At 40.7% G+C, this 20,451-nt stretch overlaps 1 protein-coding gene across 1 annotated transcript in view; it reads right to left on the bottom strand.

The window, feature by feature from the left end:
* The window catches only part of LOC139477374 (ubiquitin-like modifier-activating enzyme 6), a 109,377-nt gene that overhangs the window by 23,517 nt on the left and 65,409 nt on the right, over nucleotides 1-20,451 (bottom strand). The window contains exons 11-16 of the mRNA XM_071259936.1: nucleotides 16,124-16,186; nucleotides 7,490-7,566; nucleotides 6,962-7,028; nucleotides 6,411-6,557; nucleotides 5,838-5,902; nucleotides 4,618-4,696 (exon numbers count right to left, since the gene is read on the bottom strand). Of these exons, the coding sequence (XP_071116037.1) occupies nucleotides 4,618-4,696; nucleotides 5,838-5,902; nucleotides 6,411-6,557; nucleotides 6,962-7,028; nucleotides 7,490-7,566; nucleotides 16,124-16,186 (498 nt within the window). The remainder of the gene's footprint in view (nucleotides 1-4,617; nucleotides 4,697-5,837; nucleotides 5,903-6,410; nucleotides 6,558-6,961; nucleotides 7,029-7,489; nucleotides 7,567-16,123; nucleotides 16,187-20,451) is intronic.

Here is a 20,451-nt window from a genome sequence, read left to right on the forward strand (position 1 = left end):
ACCCCTGTGTTATTTCCCACAAGTCCATTGCAGCATGCAAACAGATAACAGATACTTTCATACTACCATGGACTTCAATGTAACAAACTTGGAGATACACGGACATCTTTGACAGGCCTTTATCACAGATTTATACATGTACAATTACTACACATCTGTGCCTTAATTGAAGAATAAATAATGTTCACAATAAAACAAACGATTTAAAATGTTACTTTTATATCAACATTACCACATACATCTGATTTTAAGGGATTTTTTATTCTGAAAATATTTTGGAGAAATATACCAAATGAAAAATCTACCATGCATCCAAAACACAATCAGTTACTCAGTTGCAAATAAACACACCTGTCATCATAGTTCGAGTAAAAGATTTACCTATATTATACTGCCCCTTGCATAATGTGTCCCATCATTTATACTTAGTCTTCACAGGTATTGTTAATTCACTGATCGATCATTTCTTACAAAATTCTGATGCATGTGTAATCTAATACTAGTACATAAGTATACAGATATATAAACTTATAACATTGTGCAATTCAGATATCTATTGATAGAAAAAAAGAAAAACTTTATTTGTTTGTGTTGGAATTTTAAACATCAGTTTAAGAAAACATAAAAAGCAAGGTCAAATGAAATTAAGAATCATCTGATCATGTCAAAGCAAACTGGATGTAGACACTGCAATGTTATTACAATCATCAGTATAGAGATTGAACATTAGTATAAATACATTGTCTTTAATAATAATATCTATCATTTTTAATCATCATAATTGAATGTTATCAAGGTTGAACAAACAGCCACTTCTCATCCATAAAATCCTTTTAACCACAGTGCACCAATTAACCCTTTCAAATATCAAAATGGATTTCAGTGTTTTCCATTTCTTGATTTTTGAACATTTTATTATATGCAGTTGATGATTATTTTCAGTGCCTGTTCCTTTTACAACTTCTTGAAAAAGAAGTCTCACCTCTCTCAGTTATATACCTGATAAATACTTGTGTTGATGTGAAAATTCACAACATTCACCTTGCATAAGGCCTTCACATTTCGCGTACTTCATCGCCTCGCCGCTGTTCTGAACTGCATGCATATAGCCTAATCAGTGATATTACAACATAGATATGGGTAGCTATACAATTAAACTGTACTTCATTTTTAAAAGTGTGATATTCAAATAACAAGGGCAACACTTTAAGTAGCGATTGCAAAACGTCAACAAAAGGACCTGGAATGAACGATCAGTTGATCGCACTGCCTGACTTGTTCAGGTGGTTTACTATTAGAATATAATTAGTCCCCCCTGATGTAGCATTGAATCATGGAATGTATATCTCAGGACATGACAATAGATAGATCATTGCTTAGGCTAAAAGATAACCTTTCCCTACAGCAGTGTGACAGTTGCCGATAGAGGTGAAGGCTACACTGGTTGACTGTCTACAGGTGTGATAGTAACAAGTACTGCTCGTATGGCGTATACCACATGCGCTGTCAGTTTAAGGATGGGCCGGCCGGATCAGTGCACCTAGCGGTTTAGTGAAGGGAAGATAAACTTCCTTGTATATTCTTGGTTATTCTTTAAATTCATCCCCGGCTCCATGTTCTTAATGTTTGTTTTCAAATAAGTTGCAGAAACTCAACTTTAGAGACAACTTTAATTTGACACTAAGTTTGGAAGTTTGTGTGAGTGTTTTAGCTAAGAAATATGGACATATAAAAAAAGTAATCTTATTGCAAACACAATTTTTAACTCCAATACTTTAGATAAGACCAAAGATGTATATAGATCTACAATGTTGTATATACGTCTTTGGATAAGACACAGTTACAGTGCTTATTAAGATCTCTTGGGGGAAAGGGATCGAGCCATGTTATGACTGTTCATGTGTGTAGGAACATTACATGAATTACATGATATTCGTACATTATCCTGACATTGCAAGTTCCTTATTCACTTTGGTCATATAACGCAGCTACCCAAAACATGCCTCTTCAACCTACAGCAAGCGGCTTGATATCCCAACAGTACACAGACGAGTGGGCTGGACTGAGACTTGCGTCATCACTAGAACATTCCAATGTTATCCCACAGTTGGGGGGAAGCTAGCGTTACTGGGAACCAGCGCCTAATTACGTCTGGATTAGTCTATGCTCAGTGGACAGCACAAGTCTTCAGTAATTCCATAGCAATCCTCAATCTAACATGCAAAGCTATGCTTCATTGTCGAGAATCTGTGCACCTTCTAATATGTGATGCCTTCCAATCTGCGACCCCTTCCAATATTCGACACCTTCCAATATACGATGCCTTCTAATATGCCAAGCCTTCCAATATGCGACGCCTTCCAATCTGTGACGCCTTCCAAAATGCGACGCCTTCCAGTGTGTGACGCCTTTCAATACGGGCCGCCTTCCAATCTATGACGCCTACCAATATGTGATGCCTTCCAATATGTGACGCCTTCCAAAATGCGAAGCCTTCCCATGTGTGACGCCTTTCAATATGCGACGCCTTCCAATCTATGACGCCTTCCAATCTGTGAAGTCTTCCAATCCGTGACACCTTCCAATATGCAACGCCTTCCAATCTGTGATGCCTTCCAATCTGTGACGCCTTCCAATCTGTGACACCTTCCAATCTGTGACGCCTTCCAATCTGTGATGCCTTCCAATCTGTGACGCCTTCCAATCTGTGATGCCTTCCAATCTGTGATGCCTTCAAATCTGTGACGCCTTCCAATCTGTGATGCCTTCCAATCTGTGATGTCTTCCAATCCGTGACAGCCTTTCAATATGCAACGCCTTCCAATCTGTGACGCCTTCTAATATGTGACGCCTTCCAGTCTGTGATGTCTTCTAATCTGTGATGTCTTCCAATCCGTGACGCATTCCAATCTGTGACGCCTTCCAATCTGTGATGTCTTCCAATCTGTGATGCCTTCCAATCTGTGATGTCTTCCAATCCGTGACGCCTTCCAATCTGTGATGCCGTGGAGAATGGGAACTTCTTGTGGTAGCTAATAGCAACAAAGAGCCCAACAACCCCTCAGAATATTTCTGTCACACTATGTGACTTAAGTGAAATATCTAGTAGCTTATGATGACACTCAGAATACTTTCATGCAGAAGCAGTGATCAGTATTGTGGTGCCAGTCTGAAGTCGTATGTAATATCAACCAGATCTCAACAATCGGTCATGATTTGGTTGAGAAATCCTTACTCACCCAATGACACATAGATGAGTACATCTGCGATACATGATGTGGAACAGTCAACTACTGTGCCAATCCAATTGGTCCCAACTGGTACATCCTCCACAGAGATAGTCATAAGAACACTTAAATGTCAGTATAGATGTCTTGGGAATGTATCCCCAGCCTTGTGACATCATCACTAGTTGAAGCAGTGCCTCAGAGTCGTCATGTATCCCAATAACAGGCACTACCTAACCACTGCAAGAGGAGAGGCTGCAGATGGAGAGGCGACTACTGCAAAAGACGTCTTTGTTGATGCAGGCACAGGGTGGATGAACCTGTAGTGACTGGTAAAAATAATCAAAGCAGCCCTAAGGTTAGGTGGCAAAGAATAGTCTTGCTGCTAGCCATAGGAGAGACACCACCATCACACATCAAAAGCTGGTAGGATGGCCAAGAACTACACAGTAATAGGTTGTTAAAAAGTCTTCAGGCTAGGTGGCTCCAGCATGAGGACGTCAGTCACCAACATAAGATGATCCACGCAATCAAGAAGTTTAAGGTCCTTCTTCTCTTCTGATTCATCCACTAATATGGACCCAACAGGGGAACCGAGTGGCATATCAGATACTTGGATAGAAAGTGTGACTGGTGTAGATAACGGTGTTTGCACTGGAGTCTCCTCTAGAACAAGAGTCATCAGAAGATGACAAATCCCCCCGGCCCCCACTCATTTGAAGAACAAATTAACTGACTGTTACTTTAAGTCCAACTACATGAGAGAATTTCTATCTAATGTCTGACAGTATACAAGAGTAGTTATTGAGCTATCAAAACAATACCATTGAATTGGGATTTATAAATTAGTGGTGTTCGTGGAGGGTGGTGACTTCTGGGGCTGGACAGGAGAAATCATGGTTGTTACTTTGTTCATGAAGACTGAATATTAAAACTGATGTTAAAGGATGTAAATCCCCTAACAAAAAGCACATGAAAAGGATAGAGACAGATCAAGGACAGATAACTCAGATTGGTAGCGAAGGGCAAGGGTGCCCGCCCCTGATGTAGAAGAGGTATGTTTTGGGTTCTGTGTTCCATGATCGAAGTGAAGAAGGAAATTGCAATGTAATGTGTTGTCACAAGACAAGAAACAATTAAGATTTCTTATTCCCTGTCTTTCTATGACTTCCATTCCTACTGGATTTGGAGTCATACATCATTTCAAATAAATATCTTGGATATGGTTCTACCGACATTATTCCAATGGGTTTGCCTGAAGATTGCATTAGTTAGCACTGATATTATTCTGACATAATCCACAAGGTGAGAAAGGCTGCTGTTGCAAAGGCATGCAAAGCTATTCTACACAAATGACATGAAAGTTCCTTCTCAACAGGGTGTCTCTCACCATGAATAGTTTGATGTTGGCCAATTTCTGACATGTATCGTCCCCCACACAGGCCCTCAGCAGGTCATAGCGGTCTCCCCTGGTACAACAGATACAACCATACAGTATGTACACAGTCACAATGAGGGGTTCAGGCAGTATAGCTGCTACGTGACAAGGACACAGTATAAGTGAGACAGTGTATCTGCTACACAATGAAGAAGACACTGTATGATGATGTGGAGAGAATATAGCGACACATGAACTTGTAGATATTGTATCAGGTTAGGCAGTATAGCTGCTACATGATGTAGACGGTGTATGGGGTTGTGCAATAAAGCTGCTACGTGATGTAGACACTGTTTGGGGTCGTGCAGTATAGCTGCTACGGGATGTAAACACTGTATGGAGTTGTGCAGTATAGCTGCTACGTGATGTAGACACTGTATGGAGTTGTGCAGTATAGCTGCTACGTGATGTAGACACTGTATGGAGTTGTGCAGTATAGCTGCTACGTGATGTAGACACTGTATGGAGTTGTGCAGTATAGCTGCTATGTGATGTAGACGGTGTATGGGGTTGTGCAATAAAGCTGCTACATGATGTAGACACTGTATGGAGTTGTGCAGTATAGCTGCTACGTGATGTAGACACTGTATGGAGTTGTGCAGTATAGCTGCTACGTGATGTAGACACTGTATGGAGTTGTGCAGTATAGCTGCTACGTGATGTAGACACTGTATGGAGTTGTGCAGTATAGATGCTACGGGATGAAGACACTGTATGGAGTTGTGCAGTATAGCTGCTACGTGATGTAGACACTATATGGGGTTGTGCAGTATAGCTGCTACGTGATGAAGACACTGTATGGAGTTGTGCAGTATAGCTGCTACGTGATGTAGACACTGTATGGAGTTGTGCAGTATGGCTGCTACGTGATGAAGACACTGTATGGAGTTGTGCAGTATAGATGCTACGTGATGAAGACACTGTATGGAGTTGTGCAGTATAGCTGCTACGTGATGTAGACACTGTATGGAGTTGTGCAGTATAGCTGCTACGTGATGTAGACACTGTATGGAGTTGTGCAGTATAGCTGCTACGTGATGTAGACACTGTATGGAGTTGTGCAGTATAGCTGCTACGTGATGTAGACACTGTATGGAGTTGTGCAGTATAGCTGCTACGTGATGTAGACACTGTATGGGGTTGTGCAGTAGATCTGCCACAAGGTGATGTACCTGGTCTGGAACTGCTGCTTGTCAGCGTCGAGGCCAGGCAGGATCTCCATGGCATCAAGATAAAGCTGCAACACACAAAGATAGCAGTGCTCTATTTAATACTTAAGTTTCTTGTAAGAATCTTAGTCACAACAATCTTAGTGCAACCTAATATTTATTTCTACATGCACTGATCTGTGTCTAACCCTTATATTTCCACCCAACAATTTTTTAACACAAAGAATATCCATATGCTTTGTGTACCATACTATATCATTAGTTCCAGCATTATATGTAATTTGACATCCTTTCTTAGGCTTGATATCATCAAACTGTTGGTACTTCAGTATAAGATTATGTGCACAACCTATTATTTATTACAGAAATATTTATATGTAATCATGAGTCATCAGAATTCTGAGATGAACTTATTCAGTTTCTGTATCTCTGTTTCATCTTTGATAAATTTATGGGACATGAGTGCAAACCTATCTTGTCTGGTGCAACTAGGATTTCATGTCAACATGCACCTGGTGAAAGTTAAATGAATGAAGTTCCCTAAATCGAGCCCTGGGTTAGAGCCCGTCAACACACCATCTGATTAAGGGGAGTGAACTTCCCCGTCAAGGCCTTGAGACCCTCCTGGGCCACGAATCCTCCCATGGTGGCACACAACAGAGCAAGGCAACCTCTAGAGGTGAAGGACATGCATCGAAGGATATCTTCATCCAGGACCGCGACCTGCAATATTTAGGTCAAACTTATAGAGGGTACTCATACAGAAGAGAACTTCAACCTAGACTGCGACCTGCAATATTTAGATCAAACTTATAGACATACAGCGTAGCTTACGTCTTCAGTTTGTGATCTTGAGGATGACCTTGACCCATGACATGACTGATCAATTTCTCAAAAGAATGTGCTATCATGGAGATACCCTTCACATACCCCTGCGGTGTCCATGCAAGTTAAAGCGTGGCTGTTGGAGTGGTCAAATTCTGACAAAACCTTAAAACACCCTCATTTACAGGTGGCAGCTTTAAATTCCACTTCTGATATTTACTTCAAAATATTCTGTGCAATATGTTTACAACGGTTCACATGATGGTAATTGTCTTTTAGACATTATCCCAAAGAAATACTACCTTTGATTCCATTTGCTTGTTGAGGTCAGTTGCCATGGAGATGATTTGACAGGCATCATTAGCACACCTACAATCAGAACACTGCATTAAACAGGCTCAATCAGACTTGACAAAGCAGCTGAATCAGAATCGAACCTCTTGAGCAAATTCAGATGTCATATTGGTTGGAAAAGAGGTTTCAGGAAATGAATTTAGAGAGACTTTTGGAGCATGGTCAAAGTGCAAAGCTTAATAAAGGTAAACATTTACAATATCACAAATAAACTAGTATATAAGCAACATAAAAGTGGTTAAAGAACACCCAATTTTGTCATATGACTATACTTAATTTTTCATGGTTGGTGGGTATTGCAACACACAGGCATCCTTAGGCCCCACTACACAAATTTCATTTCATTTGAAAACAGCTCTGTCAGTCCAGCCAACATGGATGTTGGTAGCTCCACTGACCAGCTATAAAGCATTTAATGGATTTGCTTTATGAAAATGTCGCTTATTGCTTTACATGTAAGGGTGGCTTCAACTCACCAGATATGCGGCAGCCGTTTGTTGATCTGCAGGAACTTGTCCAGAGCCAGGAATGCAAGGTGGAGATTGGGAGGAGCCTGGAAAATGGAGAAGTAACAATAATTTGCATGTCTGTCAACATCAATAATCTTGTCACAAAAATCCATCTGAAAAATGATTTGCGTGTCTGGATCAATATGACTTTATACGTTCCAGATGTCATTCATCTCTTCATCAAATCTGAAGAAACTCTTTGTCAACATCCAAACTAACAACTGAACAGAAGAATGTTGTACTTTCAGAGACTTGTCATGGTGACTGATTTACGACACCCATTGTCTGAAGAACATTTGATTGCAAAGGCTCATTACCCTTGAGCCATGACATCTATATGCCTTGAAACATTTAATTGCTGTTATTTATAAGATGCTAATCCTATTTGTTAATCCCCATTTTTGAGAACATCGACCGTCTGCCATCCTGAACAGGATGTGCAAGTATGTCACTGATGATTTACTGTTTACATTTATATTTATTACTTACTAAATATCAGGTGACCTTGGCTATATAAGCCTTGGTCCAGAGAGAGAGGAGAAAAGAAAAAAGAAAGGTCTTACCCTTAGCCTAGCTAGGGTTAGACTGGGTGCTCCGGGGCACCTAGACAACAACCACTACCACTATGTCTTTTGTATGTATATATGAACATGTATAAAGTAGAACTGTATATACCACAAGTCATCGTCTCCAAGTTGTCACTTCCTACAGAGAACCATATGTCGGCCTCTTGCATATACGAGTATGCAAATTGTTGATTAATCAACGTCGGACCGACACGCGTTGATAGACTACAAGACAACTTAATCATCTCTGTGACACTGAGTGATGGGGCCCGAGGTTTCAGTGGAAGGTTTCATCATGGAACAATAGTGGTCTTGGGTTACAGTGTCGGACCTGGCTGATGCACGAGTGTGTGTCATCCTACCTCTACATATCCCAACGACATGCATGCTCATGCTATCAACCATTGGTTTGCCTGGCCAGGAAAATTACATTTACTCACTCTCCATGAGATTTCAAACTATAACACTAATGCAGGTGCATAACATTGGAGTGGTTTGTAAATACAAAGCTGGAAAAGGTTTAGATCTAGATGATCTAACAATACAATAATCGGGAATCAACACTTCCTTTTGACTGGAAAAACTTTCCACAAATACAAATATATAAGAATACTGGGAAAGCATTTGTGAGTTGATATATTTGTGAGTATTTATAACTCACACTTTAGGCATCATTGACTAAGTCCAGCTGTTTAATTATAACAGTTCAGTTCTTGACACTCTATAAACCTGTTATCTTCCTGAAAGGTTTCATTGAATTTTTAAAAATTCAAACTGGACAAAATCCAAATAAATTTTCGGAAACAATTTTTCGGTAAATTTTCAGTCCTGATACATTCCACCAAAGTGATAAATGCTATAGAAACTAGGGCTGAGACGACTTCAAATTTACTACCCAGGTACCCACCCCGCTATCACCCGACTCTACCCGGGTACCCACTGTAGGTCTCAAGTGATAGGTACAAAATGTCTCATTGTCAATTTTTTTACCACAGCCCTGGTAAAACGTATTTAGATACATGTATTAAACAATCTGGCCATGCATACACTGAAGTTGACTTAAGTTATATCTCTTTCAACCATATGAAAAGTCAGAAGGAATGGGTGCACAGTCAGAAAGAAATGTGAACATTAGTGACTTGTAGTGTAACCATAGAGTTCTAGATATTTTTTGTTAATAAATTACATATCACGTGACTTACCACGGGTCCGGATAGTCCTGTGGATACCTGGATCCTACTCAGTACCCATCCAACCTGGGAACCCGAGTTACCCGTGTCAGCCCTAACTGAAACAACTCCCCCTTGCACAAAGCAATTCACTTCACACAAGAGATGTAACAGGTCATGCAAGAACTATTGCTGTAAAGTAACATCTGACATTTACTGGCATGACTAGGGATTCCATATATGGCCGACCTACTGGTCCTCAGGCAAGGGAAGTAACATCACACCACATACTGATATCTCGCATAGAACTCCGCTCAAGTGAGCTACAGATTAAACGGTGCACTAAAGTCATCTTGACCTTAAGAATCGATTTCCATGGACTTTTGTAGTGGCAAAAGATATTTGTACAGCTACAAAAATTGCACCAATAACAGATTAATCAGTTATTTGGGCTAATACAATTAATACAATTAATTAATGGGATTAATTATGACAATATGTCAGCTTGATCTGAAAACACAAAACATGCACTGTCCGTGTAACTGATGTGTTTCACAACGCAGGGCTAGGGCGAATTATTCCACTAGCAGGTTCCAACTTCAAAGAACTTTGAAAAGGAAGAAAATAGACAGCTCGTTTGTTTGTAAATGAATTCATTTCGACACTTTTAACCAAGTGGATCATGCTGACATAACTCATTGATACTCAGATACAAGTCTGTCAATATAAGTAACAGTTTAACAGCATGCATCTTCTCCATGTGTGCTTCATAATCAGTTCCTGAAAGAACAACTTGGATATGGTTGTGTATTTTGTTCTCGGTTATATATTTGTATTTCACAAAATCATTCAAAACCAATTCCATGTGGACAGAAACTCACTGCCAGAGTATGAAGTAAGGTTACTCAATGTCACAGCATCGCATCAATCAGTGGAAGTCATCCATTTGATTTATTCTGAAACCTTGCCATTAACTTCCTTTGATGAAGCTGATCACAAATCAGAAGCTAGTACTTCAACTCATTATTTCTTTATGGATGGTTCTAGTTGTTGGTTGCAACTTTGGAGAAAACAATTTCTGAGAGTTTAAATTACAAGATTGAACTTCAAAGTTAACAACAAGATATGTACAGGCAAAACAAGAAAAACACAAGGGTTTTGAAATATCAGAGCCAAACTTTAATGAGTTTACTGTCCAGGTATACAGTAATAGATTTGTTTACGGTCCAGGGATACAGTAATAGATTTGTTTACTGTCCAGGGATACAGTAATAGATTTGTTTACTGTCCAGGGATACAGTGATAGATTTGTTTACTGTCCAGGGATACAGTAATAGATTTGTTTACTGTCCAGGGATACAATACTAGAGTTGTTTACTGTCCAGGGATACAGTAATAGATTTGTTTACTGTCCAGGGATACAGTAATAGATTTGTTTACTGTCCAAGGATACAGTAATAGATTTGTTTACTGTCCAGGGATACAGTAATAGATTTGTTTACTGTCTAGGGATACAGTAATAGATTTGTTTACTGTCCAGGGATACAGTGATAGATTTGTTTACTGTCCAGGGTTACAAGGCTAGATGTGTTTACTGTCCAGGGATACAGTAATAGATTTGTTTACTGTCTAGGGATACAGTAATAGATTTGTTTACTGTCCAGGGATACAGTAATAGATTTGTTTACTGTCTAGGGATACAGTAATAGATTTGTTTACTGTCCAGGGATACAGTAATAGATTTGTTTACTGTCCAGGGATACAGTGATAGATTTGTTTACTGTCCAGGGATACAGTAATAGATTTGTTTACTATCTAGGGATACAGTAATAGATTTGTTTACTGTCCAGGGATACAGTAATAGACTTGTTTACTGTCTAGGGATACAGTAATAGATTTGTTTACTGTCCAGGGATACAGTAATAGATTTGTTTACTGTCCAGGGATACAGTTATAGATTTGTTTACTGTCCAGGGTTACAAGGCTAGATGTGTTTACTGTCAAGGGATACAGTGATAGATTTGTTTACTGTCCAGGGATACAGTAATAGATTTGTTTACTATCCAGGGATACAGTAATAGATTTGTTTACTGTCCAGGGATACAGTAATAGATTTGTTTACTGTCCAGGGATACAGTAATAGATTTGTTTACTGTCCAGGGATACAGTAATAGATTTGTTTACTGTCCAGGGATACAATGCTAGATTCATTTACTGTCCAGGGATACAATGCTAGATTTGTTTACTGTCCAGGGATACAATGCTAGATTCATTTACTGTCCAGGGATACAATGCTAGATTCATTTACTGTCCAGGGATACAGTAATAGATTTGTTTACTGTCCAGGGTTACAATGCTAGATTTGTTTACTGTCCAGGGATACAATGCTAGATTCGTTTACTGTCCAGGGATACAATACTAGATTGTACGATAATGAAGAGAGGTTACTATTGTCCAGAATACTATTGGCACAGAAGCAGTTAGATGTATGTCATGCTGTTTCAGTGCTATGTTGAAAGAAGACTAACACTATTTCACAGGTTGAAACCATTGCTCCAACAGGGCTTGATTTAGCTATATGCAACCTTTTGTTGAAAAGAGATCTTATTTATTTAGACTACTTCACGCATCTGTTTCGACTTTGATACATTTATGGGACCAGGGTGCAACCTGGTTTTGTCCGGTGCAACTAAGTTTTCTTGTTAACATGCACCTGGTGCAAGTTGAATCAAGTACCTTAATTGTGCCTAGCTCCAATCGCTAGTTTGCCAGGTTCCAATACTTTTACAAGTAAATGTTGTATTGGTACATGTGAGACATAATTCCACCTGTTCATAATATGCCTTTATGTGACAAAAAGTCTCACATCCAGGATGAAACGACAATGACACAAAACTTGTTCATTTTTACAGTGAGTGAGTTTCATTTTATGCTGAATTGAACAGCATTTCAGTCATGTCAGTATAATATGGGAGGAAAGCACCAACTCACCAACTGAAGCAGGTCTTACACATTTACCACTTTGGTTACCCTAGAGCACATACATGGTGCTGACAAACCAAGAAACATAATCATGGGGAACCAGGATTAGAATCCATGATTAAATGTTTCTGGCATGCTTGAGACATCTTAGATGCCTGGGCCACACATGATCCATCATTTTTAGAGACCACTGATGCTTCATTCAACATTTTGATAACAGAAAGCAAATCTACTTATTGACAATATTTTGGATTATGGAAATATTTTGCCAGTCTCGATCCATAAAACAAAGCAAAGCACTGAACATACTGAGTTAATGCATTGAACACAGTGAGTTGTGCACTGATTCCAGCTTCAGCGCTATCGATCAAGAAACATATATCATCATTCAGACATCCCAAACTTCAACAAGTTTCCTGGAAGTGGTATTAGCATCAGGTCAGACTGACCCCAGCCATTGATTTCCTGTGAAATACGACTGTCCATGCACCACTACATGGAGTGACACTGGAAGTGAAATCTCACTGGCTCAATTTCCATTAATCATCCCGTATTCACCATGCATCTAGTGCTGCTAGTCTACTCCAAAGCCTTCCTTATGACCCCAAGATGTGATTACCTATCAGTCATGTTGTTTTTATAGCCCATCATCTCACAGACAAATATATATTGACTTGAGTATTCAGGATTTTTGTTGACCTGAGGTATGTCTGATGTATAACTCCGCCTCATCAAGGAAAGGGACTGATCGTGACTATTATATTCAGGTATAAAAATATACTCATTACTCAGTTGAAAAGATGTGTCATTAATGTCTTTCAGCTCATGCAGGAGTGAGTGTGTTTAAAGCCCCATCTGTGATAGTAACTACCACACTCTAGTGGGCGGAGCTTATACAAGTGATCTGGCAGGTCAATATGACGTCATGATAACATATACATTTCATTGGTTAATGCGTAAACGTGTGACGTCATGTAAACACCGACCCACGTGGGCCGTTTGACAACAAGGACGTAAGTTTTATTGGTAATATAAATATCTACCAAATGATTCGAAGACTTTTCAACAAACGCGTACATCTTTGGTTTCAAAACCTACCTGCCATGTCGTCTTCACATCTTCATAAAATGATACGATGGAATGTCCACGATTTATCCAACACACAAATTATAGTTCTAGATCTCTGGACAAGAACGAAGTATGTTTGTCATGATGCATATGAGCAGTGTAAATGAACAAGAAACATAATATGTGTTGGGGCACCAATCATTATCCTGTGGTGTACGGTAAATCTGCAGTTTATAAATAGCATTTCTCACAATATATACTGCAATCGGTGATTTCAACAATGTTTTTCTTCGTTGTGTTCGTCTTGCCTTATCTGGAATCTGGATGACAACGATCGTGTAAAAAACCTGGTAATGGTCAAAAATATTTTCAAGTGATCAAAGTAGTTTCTTGTCGTTTTTTCATTGCTCAGTAGCAATGTATTTTGGCAAAGTCTCACTTGTCCGATGAAGCTCCTCATGCCGAAGTAACTCTATCTGTGAAATTTGGCGGGTCCCAGTGACCCAGATCCCTGTTGATTGGCACCGTAAATAAGTTCAGCCCACTGTGATTGATGCAGACGCCAAACACGATCGATTCGATTTTTTATGATAAAACTACAGAAAATTTATTGACTTATATCTGGATATGGAGCCATTTGTTGTATCCATGGTTTGTTATTCAAGTTGATACAAAGTTTGACGGTCAATGGTGATATGGTTCCCGTATGTCTTTCAAAAAACTTCTCCCAACACTCGGTTGTGTTTACATTGTCAGTCATTGTTCAAAACTGAAACACCCCCACCTTGCAGGCTTTTTATAGTCAGGGTGGGGCTTTAATGGGTGAGAAATGGCCACAGACATTCAATACTCATATGAGTTGGAGAGCTGTGTCTTACGCCACTTTCAATAGTATTCCAGTAATATCACAGCATGTCAGCTTCATGTGGGAGGAAAGATCAAAGTAACATAGATCTTAGACATTTATCGGTTTGGTGAAACTCACTAGCACAGTCACCCTGACAAATCTAGAAGCATAATCGGGGCAAATCTGGGATTGGAACCCATGATGATAGGATTCTGGCACATCTAAGGGATGCAACTCTGCAAACCAATTGGTGTGCTGGGTCATCCGTTCCCCTCCACCACCTCATGTGAAAACCATGCAGTAAGGTATGGTGCTAATACTATAGTAATAGATCACAAAACATGACAACCACAACAGTGGACATATATCCAAGCTTGCCAACTTAAACTTTGGAATTTCCTTGAAAGAATGATGAGGATTTTACCCAAATAATTATAACCTCACTTACATTTTGCAATATTTGCCAAGACAAAAGTATGTTTTCATATATATATATATCCAGTGTGAGAAACAAGTGACTGCTAGTAGGTCTGTGGCAGGTACATCTTGTGTAGGGCCTGTAGTTTCAAATTTGTATGATCCCTCATGGCCTGCAGTAAATTTGTTTTGATTTATTTGTTGCAATAAGTCAGCTGCAGTATTTTGGGCCTGAAGAGTTTGGTCATGGTCTGCAGCTTCTCAAATATGTGAGTCCAGATGGCAGCTAGACAACATTTCTCATTTCAAACACTACATATCCCCTTTTCACATATTGCAATAATGTTTCTGACTCTGCATATAATGAAATAAGATAAGATTATTAAAGTCAGCAAACAACACATTACACTCGGAACAGAGTCGATCAAGCTGTTCCATAATATTTCCAGGGCCCTGTTCCACAAAGCTATACTCCCATACTTTAACAGACATACAACAGAGCGGAACGCTTTATGGACCAGTGTCCAACAATCTTGGCTTAGTGTTCATGAGCACTGAGTTGAAAGAAAAGAGAGTTCCCTTCATGGAACTCATGCATGTGGCTGTGCTCTCAGACAGAAAGAAGAGTTCCGTATCAGGGGCCAATATACCAGCTTGGCTTCATGTCAGTTCTTGTATCTGCACCTCACCTGCCTCGTCTCAGTCACACACATGGTGATGGTGCTGAAGTGCCTAATACCTAACCAGGCATTTTAGTCATGATCTATTACCGGTACTACTGATTCCTTTTGATCTATAGCAAACAATGAATAACATTAACAACCAATGAAACTCAAATTGTTGACTTGATGGCAACAGTCACTGGTCAGCCTTGCTGGTCCAGGAGAACCCCACTTGCATTCACTGATCACAAAGCACATATTGCAAATATAGTGATGGGCAATAAACTGTGAGACAGACATGCTACAGAAAGAATTTCATACCACTGACACCGATGACAATGTCAGTATTCACAACCACCAAGTTACAATCCTGAGTGTAACATATCACCCAGGATCAAAACTCATCAAATTGACCCAAACTTTACAGCAACACACTTCAAGAGTTAATTTTTATCATGTTGATGGCAAATATTATACAAATAATTACTTTTGATGAGATCAATAGCTGAAAAGAAGGCCCCGAGGATCCGACCCCTAGAGGCGGTCTATCTGGTGAACAGCAACTGGATGTATCTAAGCAATGAGGTGAGGTGAGGTGACATGGGGTTTTATGTCAGTTCAAGATTATTGCACTTATATTGTGACATGAATTAATGTGCATGTGTTGCTACTTCTACTGGTCCAGACTTTTTGTTTGTTTTATAGTGCTCGTCAACCAGTCCTTGTTTTAACACCTTAGTACTGAGCCTGTGTCAAGAAACAATAAGTACCGTCCTTTAACAGATTATTATCATGCCGTGGCTTGGGGATGGAACCGCTGACCTTCTGCTCTCCGGGCAGACGCTCTATCCACCAGACCATGCAGGCAGTCTTCGAAGTAATGAACTTACCTGGAACTTGGACAGATCTGGAATGGTCAGGCTTGGACATGTGAGCTGGCTTTCTAAGGGTTTCTGGAAAACAAAAGAAGTAGATAGATGTTTTTGACTGGATACAAATAACAACTTAGCCCCAACCCAGAGCAAATATTACACAGGTAACACCTCTTGGGTATTCCGTCTCATTTAGCCCACTAAGGAGGACTGTGTAGACATGCTGGTGACTTGGCTGGTTGCACGTCCTGGTGCACTTATGGATCACAGCTCTTGTTTCAGTCATTGGTTTGTCTGGATCAGATTTGATTATACAAGTTGCCATGACATTGATGTAATAGTGGTATCTGTGGTTTAAGTGAAGTGAATGCATAGGAAGAGAATCTCTAACCATGCATATTCTTAAAATGTTGAGGAATTGTATGCAATGAATAGACGATTGCATAGCTCAAGATAGGGGAAAATGCTGCACTATGTAAAATCTGAACTTTGCTTTGTTTACATTTAAAAAAAGTGCAGTTTTTCGAGCACATTATTCATTTTCACACCTAATTTATTTGACACTTTGCATTGATGACAAAGGCCATTTGTCATTTGATTCTAAAATGTATAAGGAATTCAAGGATGTATGTAAGTGATGTTACAGGCATCTCAAAACCGGTATAGGTGAAACATGATTTGGTAAACACTTTCCAATATGGCAGAAAGTTGACTTCGGCATTCAAACATTCAAAATGATTCTAGGGATATCAACAATGTTTTGGAATGATCATTGGTGATTGATAAAAGACAGATACCCATGAACACTAATATGCTATTTTTTAAATTCATTTCTCAGAGTAAATATCCAAAATTTAGATTTCAAGACATGCTGTAAAAAATGCTGTGAATGGTGATCTAGTAATGTGTAAAATATGGCGACATTTATGATGTACCTAAGGTCATTTTCAGTCAAATTTTTGGGCCTAAAATGACAGTGGATGACATTATAGAATGAGAAATTTATGGGGTGCTAAGTATTAAGCTGCAATTGAAAAAGTTCACACCTCATACTTCAAATGTTTTCTAGGTGTTGGTAAGTTTGCCTCAAATAAGGCAATCCTTGGTGAAACAGGCCGTAGTAATATTTTTGTAGCCAGCCAATTAAGGGTAATTAAGTATTGGATTAAGCTACTTAGAATGATGCCTGATAGATACCCATATCAGTGTTACAAAGTGTTAAAGGTACTTGATGATTATGGAAAAAACAATTGGGTTTCAGACGTGAGAAATCTATTATTTGTTAGTGGCTTTTCATGTGTATGGATTTCTCAAGATGTGGGAGATCCACAGTTATTTTTATATTCATTTGAGCAAAGACTGAAGGATATATTTTGTCAACAGTGGCACCAAAGTATTTCTGAATCACTTTATCTCAGCAATTACAGCAAAGTAAAATCATTGTTACAAACTGAAAGATATTTAACTTGTTTAAATGATAAAAGTTTAATCAGAGCTTATGGTAAACTTAGAATTTCATTGCACAATTGTAATGTAAATGTATGTCGCAGGTCCAAAGACGGTGATACTATGAACTCTATTTGTACAAACTGTTCATCCGGAGAAGTAGAGGATTAATACCATGTCTTACTTACATGTGAAGCGTATTCCCATTTAAGATATAAATTTCTCCCCATGATGCAAAGTACTTTTAAAGACCATCAGTTAATGATAAATCTGCTGAACTCTGAAAATCCTGATATAATCCATGCTGTTTCTGTATTCTTAAAACATGTCTTTAAAATAAGAATGTGTAACTTGATTTAAAATCTGATCATGTACATCACGTGACAATGTTAATATCCAATCTGGATTGTACTGTGGGCCTTGATGCCTAAAATACTGAATAAACTGTCTGTCTGTCTGTCTGTCTGTCTGAATTTCCCACACTATTCAAAACTGTGTAGTGCATCTATGTGCATAATGCATTTTGAATTTTGTTCATCTTCAAAGTGAGGGTTGAAGAGGAGGGACATATATGTCCCTCTGGCATTCAGGAGATAAGCTCCTATCAGCTCTAAAAGCAAGTTAGGAAGTTTTACTACCAGCCAACAAAAATATTCTTTCTTCACAATTAATGTATTTATTTTTCATTGATTATAAGTGTCACTCTAATTCATTGGTAGATAGGGGACATTTGTGGTATTCAATGTTCATACAAATTATTCATATTTAGCATTTTGAAATCAGACTGCTGTTTTCCAGGGCAGATTATTGATTGATGCTGTAGACATCTCTCTGCCCTGTGTGACTTTGTATTCAAGAACTATTTTGTCGGCCACCAATTATCATCTTCGGGTGTGATCCACTCCACAATTTTGTTGTTAGGTTAATGTACACTTACATAGCCTTATGCAACCGCAGACATGTAAATATAAGTACTCAGAACACTTGCTTGGAACATGTCAATGGATCAATACACAGTATGAGGGAGGAATAGAGTGCAACCTTGCTGCCACCTCTACAGGAGCGCACAGCAGACAAGTACTGGACACAGTGTAGCACACCACAGACAGGGGCAAGACACAGTGTAGCACACCACAGACAGGGGCAAGACACAGTGTAGCACACCACAGACAGGGGCAAGACACAGTGTAGCACACCACAGACAGGGGTAGAACACAGTGTAGCACACCACAGACAGGGGTAGAACACAGTGTAGCACACAAGAGACAGGGGCAAGACACAGTGTAGCACACCACAGACAGGGGCAAGACACAGTGTAGCACACCACAGACAGGGGCAAGACACAGTGTAGCACACCACAGACAGGGGTAGAACACAGTGTAGCACACCACAGACAGGGGTAGAACACAGTGTAGCACACAAGAGACAGGGGCAAGACACAGTGTAGCACACCACAGACAGGGGCAAGACACAGTGTAGCACACCACAGACAGGGGCAAGACACAGTGTAGCACACCACAGACAGGGGTAGAACACAGTGTAGCACACAAGAGACAGGGGCAAGACACAGTGTAGCACACCACAGACAGGGGTAGAACACAGTGTAGCACACCACAGACAGGGGTAGAACACAGTGTAGCACACAAGAGACAGGGGCAAGACACAGTGTAGCACACCACAGACAGGGGCAAGACACAGTGTAGCACACCACAGACAGGGGCAAGACACAGTGTAGAACACCACAGACAGGGGTAGAACACAGTGTAGCACACAAGAGACAGGGGCAAGACACAGTGTAGCACACCACAGACAGGGGTAGAACACAGTGTAGCACACCACAGACAGGGGCAGGAGACAGTGTAGCACACAAGAGACAGGGGCAAGACACAGTGTAGCACACCACAGACGGGGCAAGACACAGTGTAGCACACCACAGACAGGGGCAAGACACAGTGTAGCACACCACAGACAGGGGTAGGAGACAGTGTAGCATACCACAGCCAGGGGCAGGAGACAGTGTAGCACACCACAGACAGGGGCAGGACACACCACAGACAGGGACAGGACACAGTGTAGCACACCACAGACAGGGGCAGGACACACCACAGACAAGGGCAGGACACACCACAGACAGGGGCAGGACACACCACAGACAGGGGCAGGACACATTGTAGCACACCACAGACAGGGGCAGGACACACCACAGACAGGGGCAGGACACAGTGTAGCACACCACAGACAGGGGCAGGACACACCACAGACAGGGGCAAGACACAGTGTAGCACACCACAGACAGGGGCAGGACACATTGTAGCACACCACAGACAGGGGCAGGAGACAGTGTAGCACACCACAGACAGGGGCAGGACACACCACAGACAGGGGCAGGACACAGTGTAGTACACCACAGACAGACAGGACACACCACAGACAGGGACAGGGCACAGTGTAGCACACCACAGACAGGGACAGGGCAAAGTGTAGCACACCACAGACAGGGGCAGGACACACCACAGACAGGGACAGGACACACCACAGACAGGGACAGGACACACCACAGACAGGGGCAGGACACACCACAGACAGGGACAGGGCACAGTGTAGCACACCACAGACAGGGGCAGGACACACCACAGACAGGGGCAGGACACGGTGTAGCACACCACAGACAGGGGCAGGACACACCACAGACAGGGGCAGGACACGGTGTAGCACACCACAGACAGTGTAGCACACCACAGACAGGGGCAGGACACACCACAGACAGGGACAGGACACAGTGTAGCACACCACAGACAGGGGCAGGACACACCACAGACAGGGACAGGACACAGTGTAGCACACCACAGACAGGGGCAGGACACACCACAGACAGGGGCAGGACATGGTGTAGCACACCA

The sequence above is a fragment of the Haliotis cracherodii genome, unplaced genomic scaffold (genome assembly GCF_022045235.1).
Source record: "Haliotis cracherodii isolate W230 unplaced genomic scaffold, xgHalCrac1.p SCAF_1, whole genome shotgun sequence".
Taxonomy (NCBI): Eukaryota; Metazoa; Mollusca; class Gastropoda; order Lepetellida; family Haliotidae; genus Haliotis; species Haliotis cracherodii.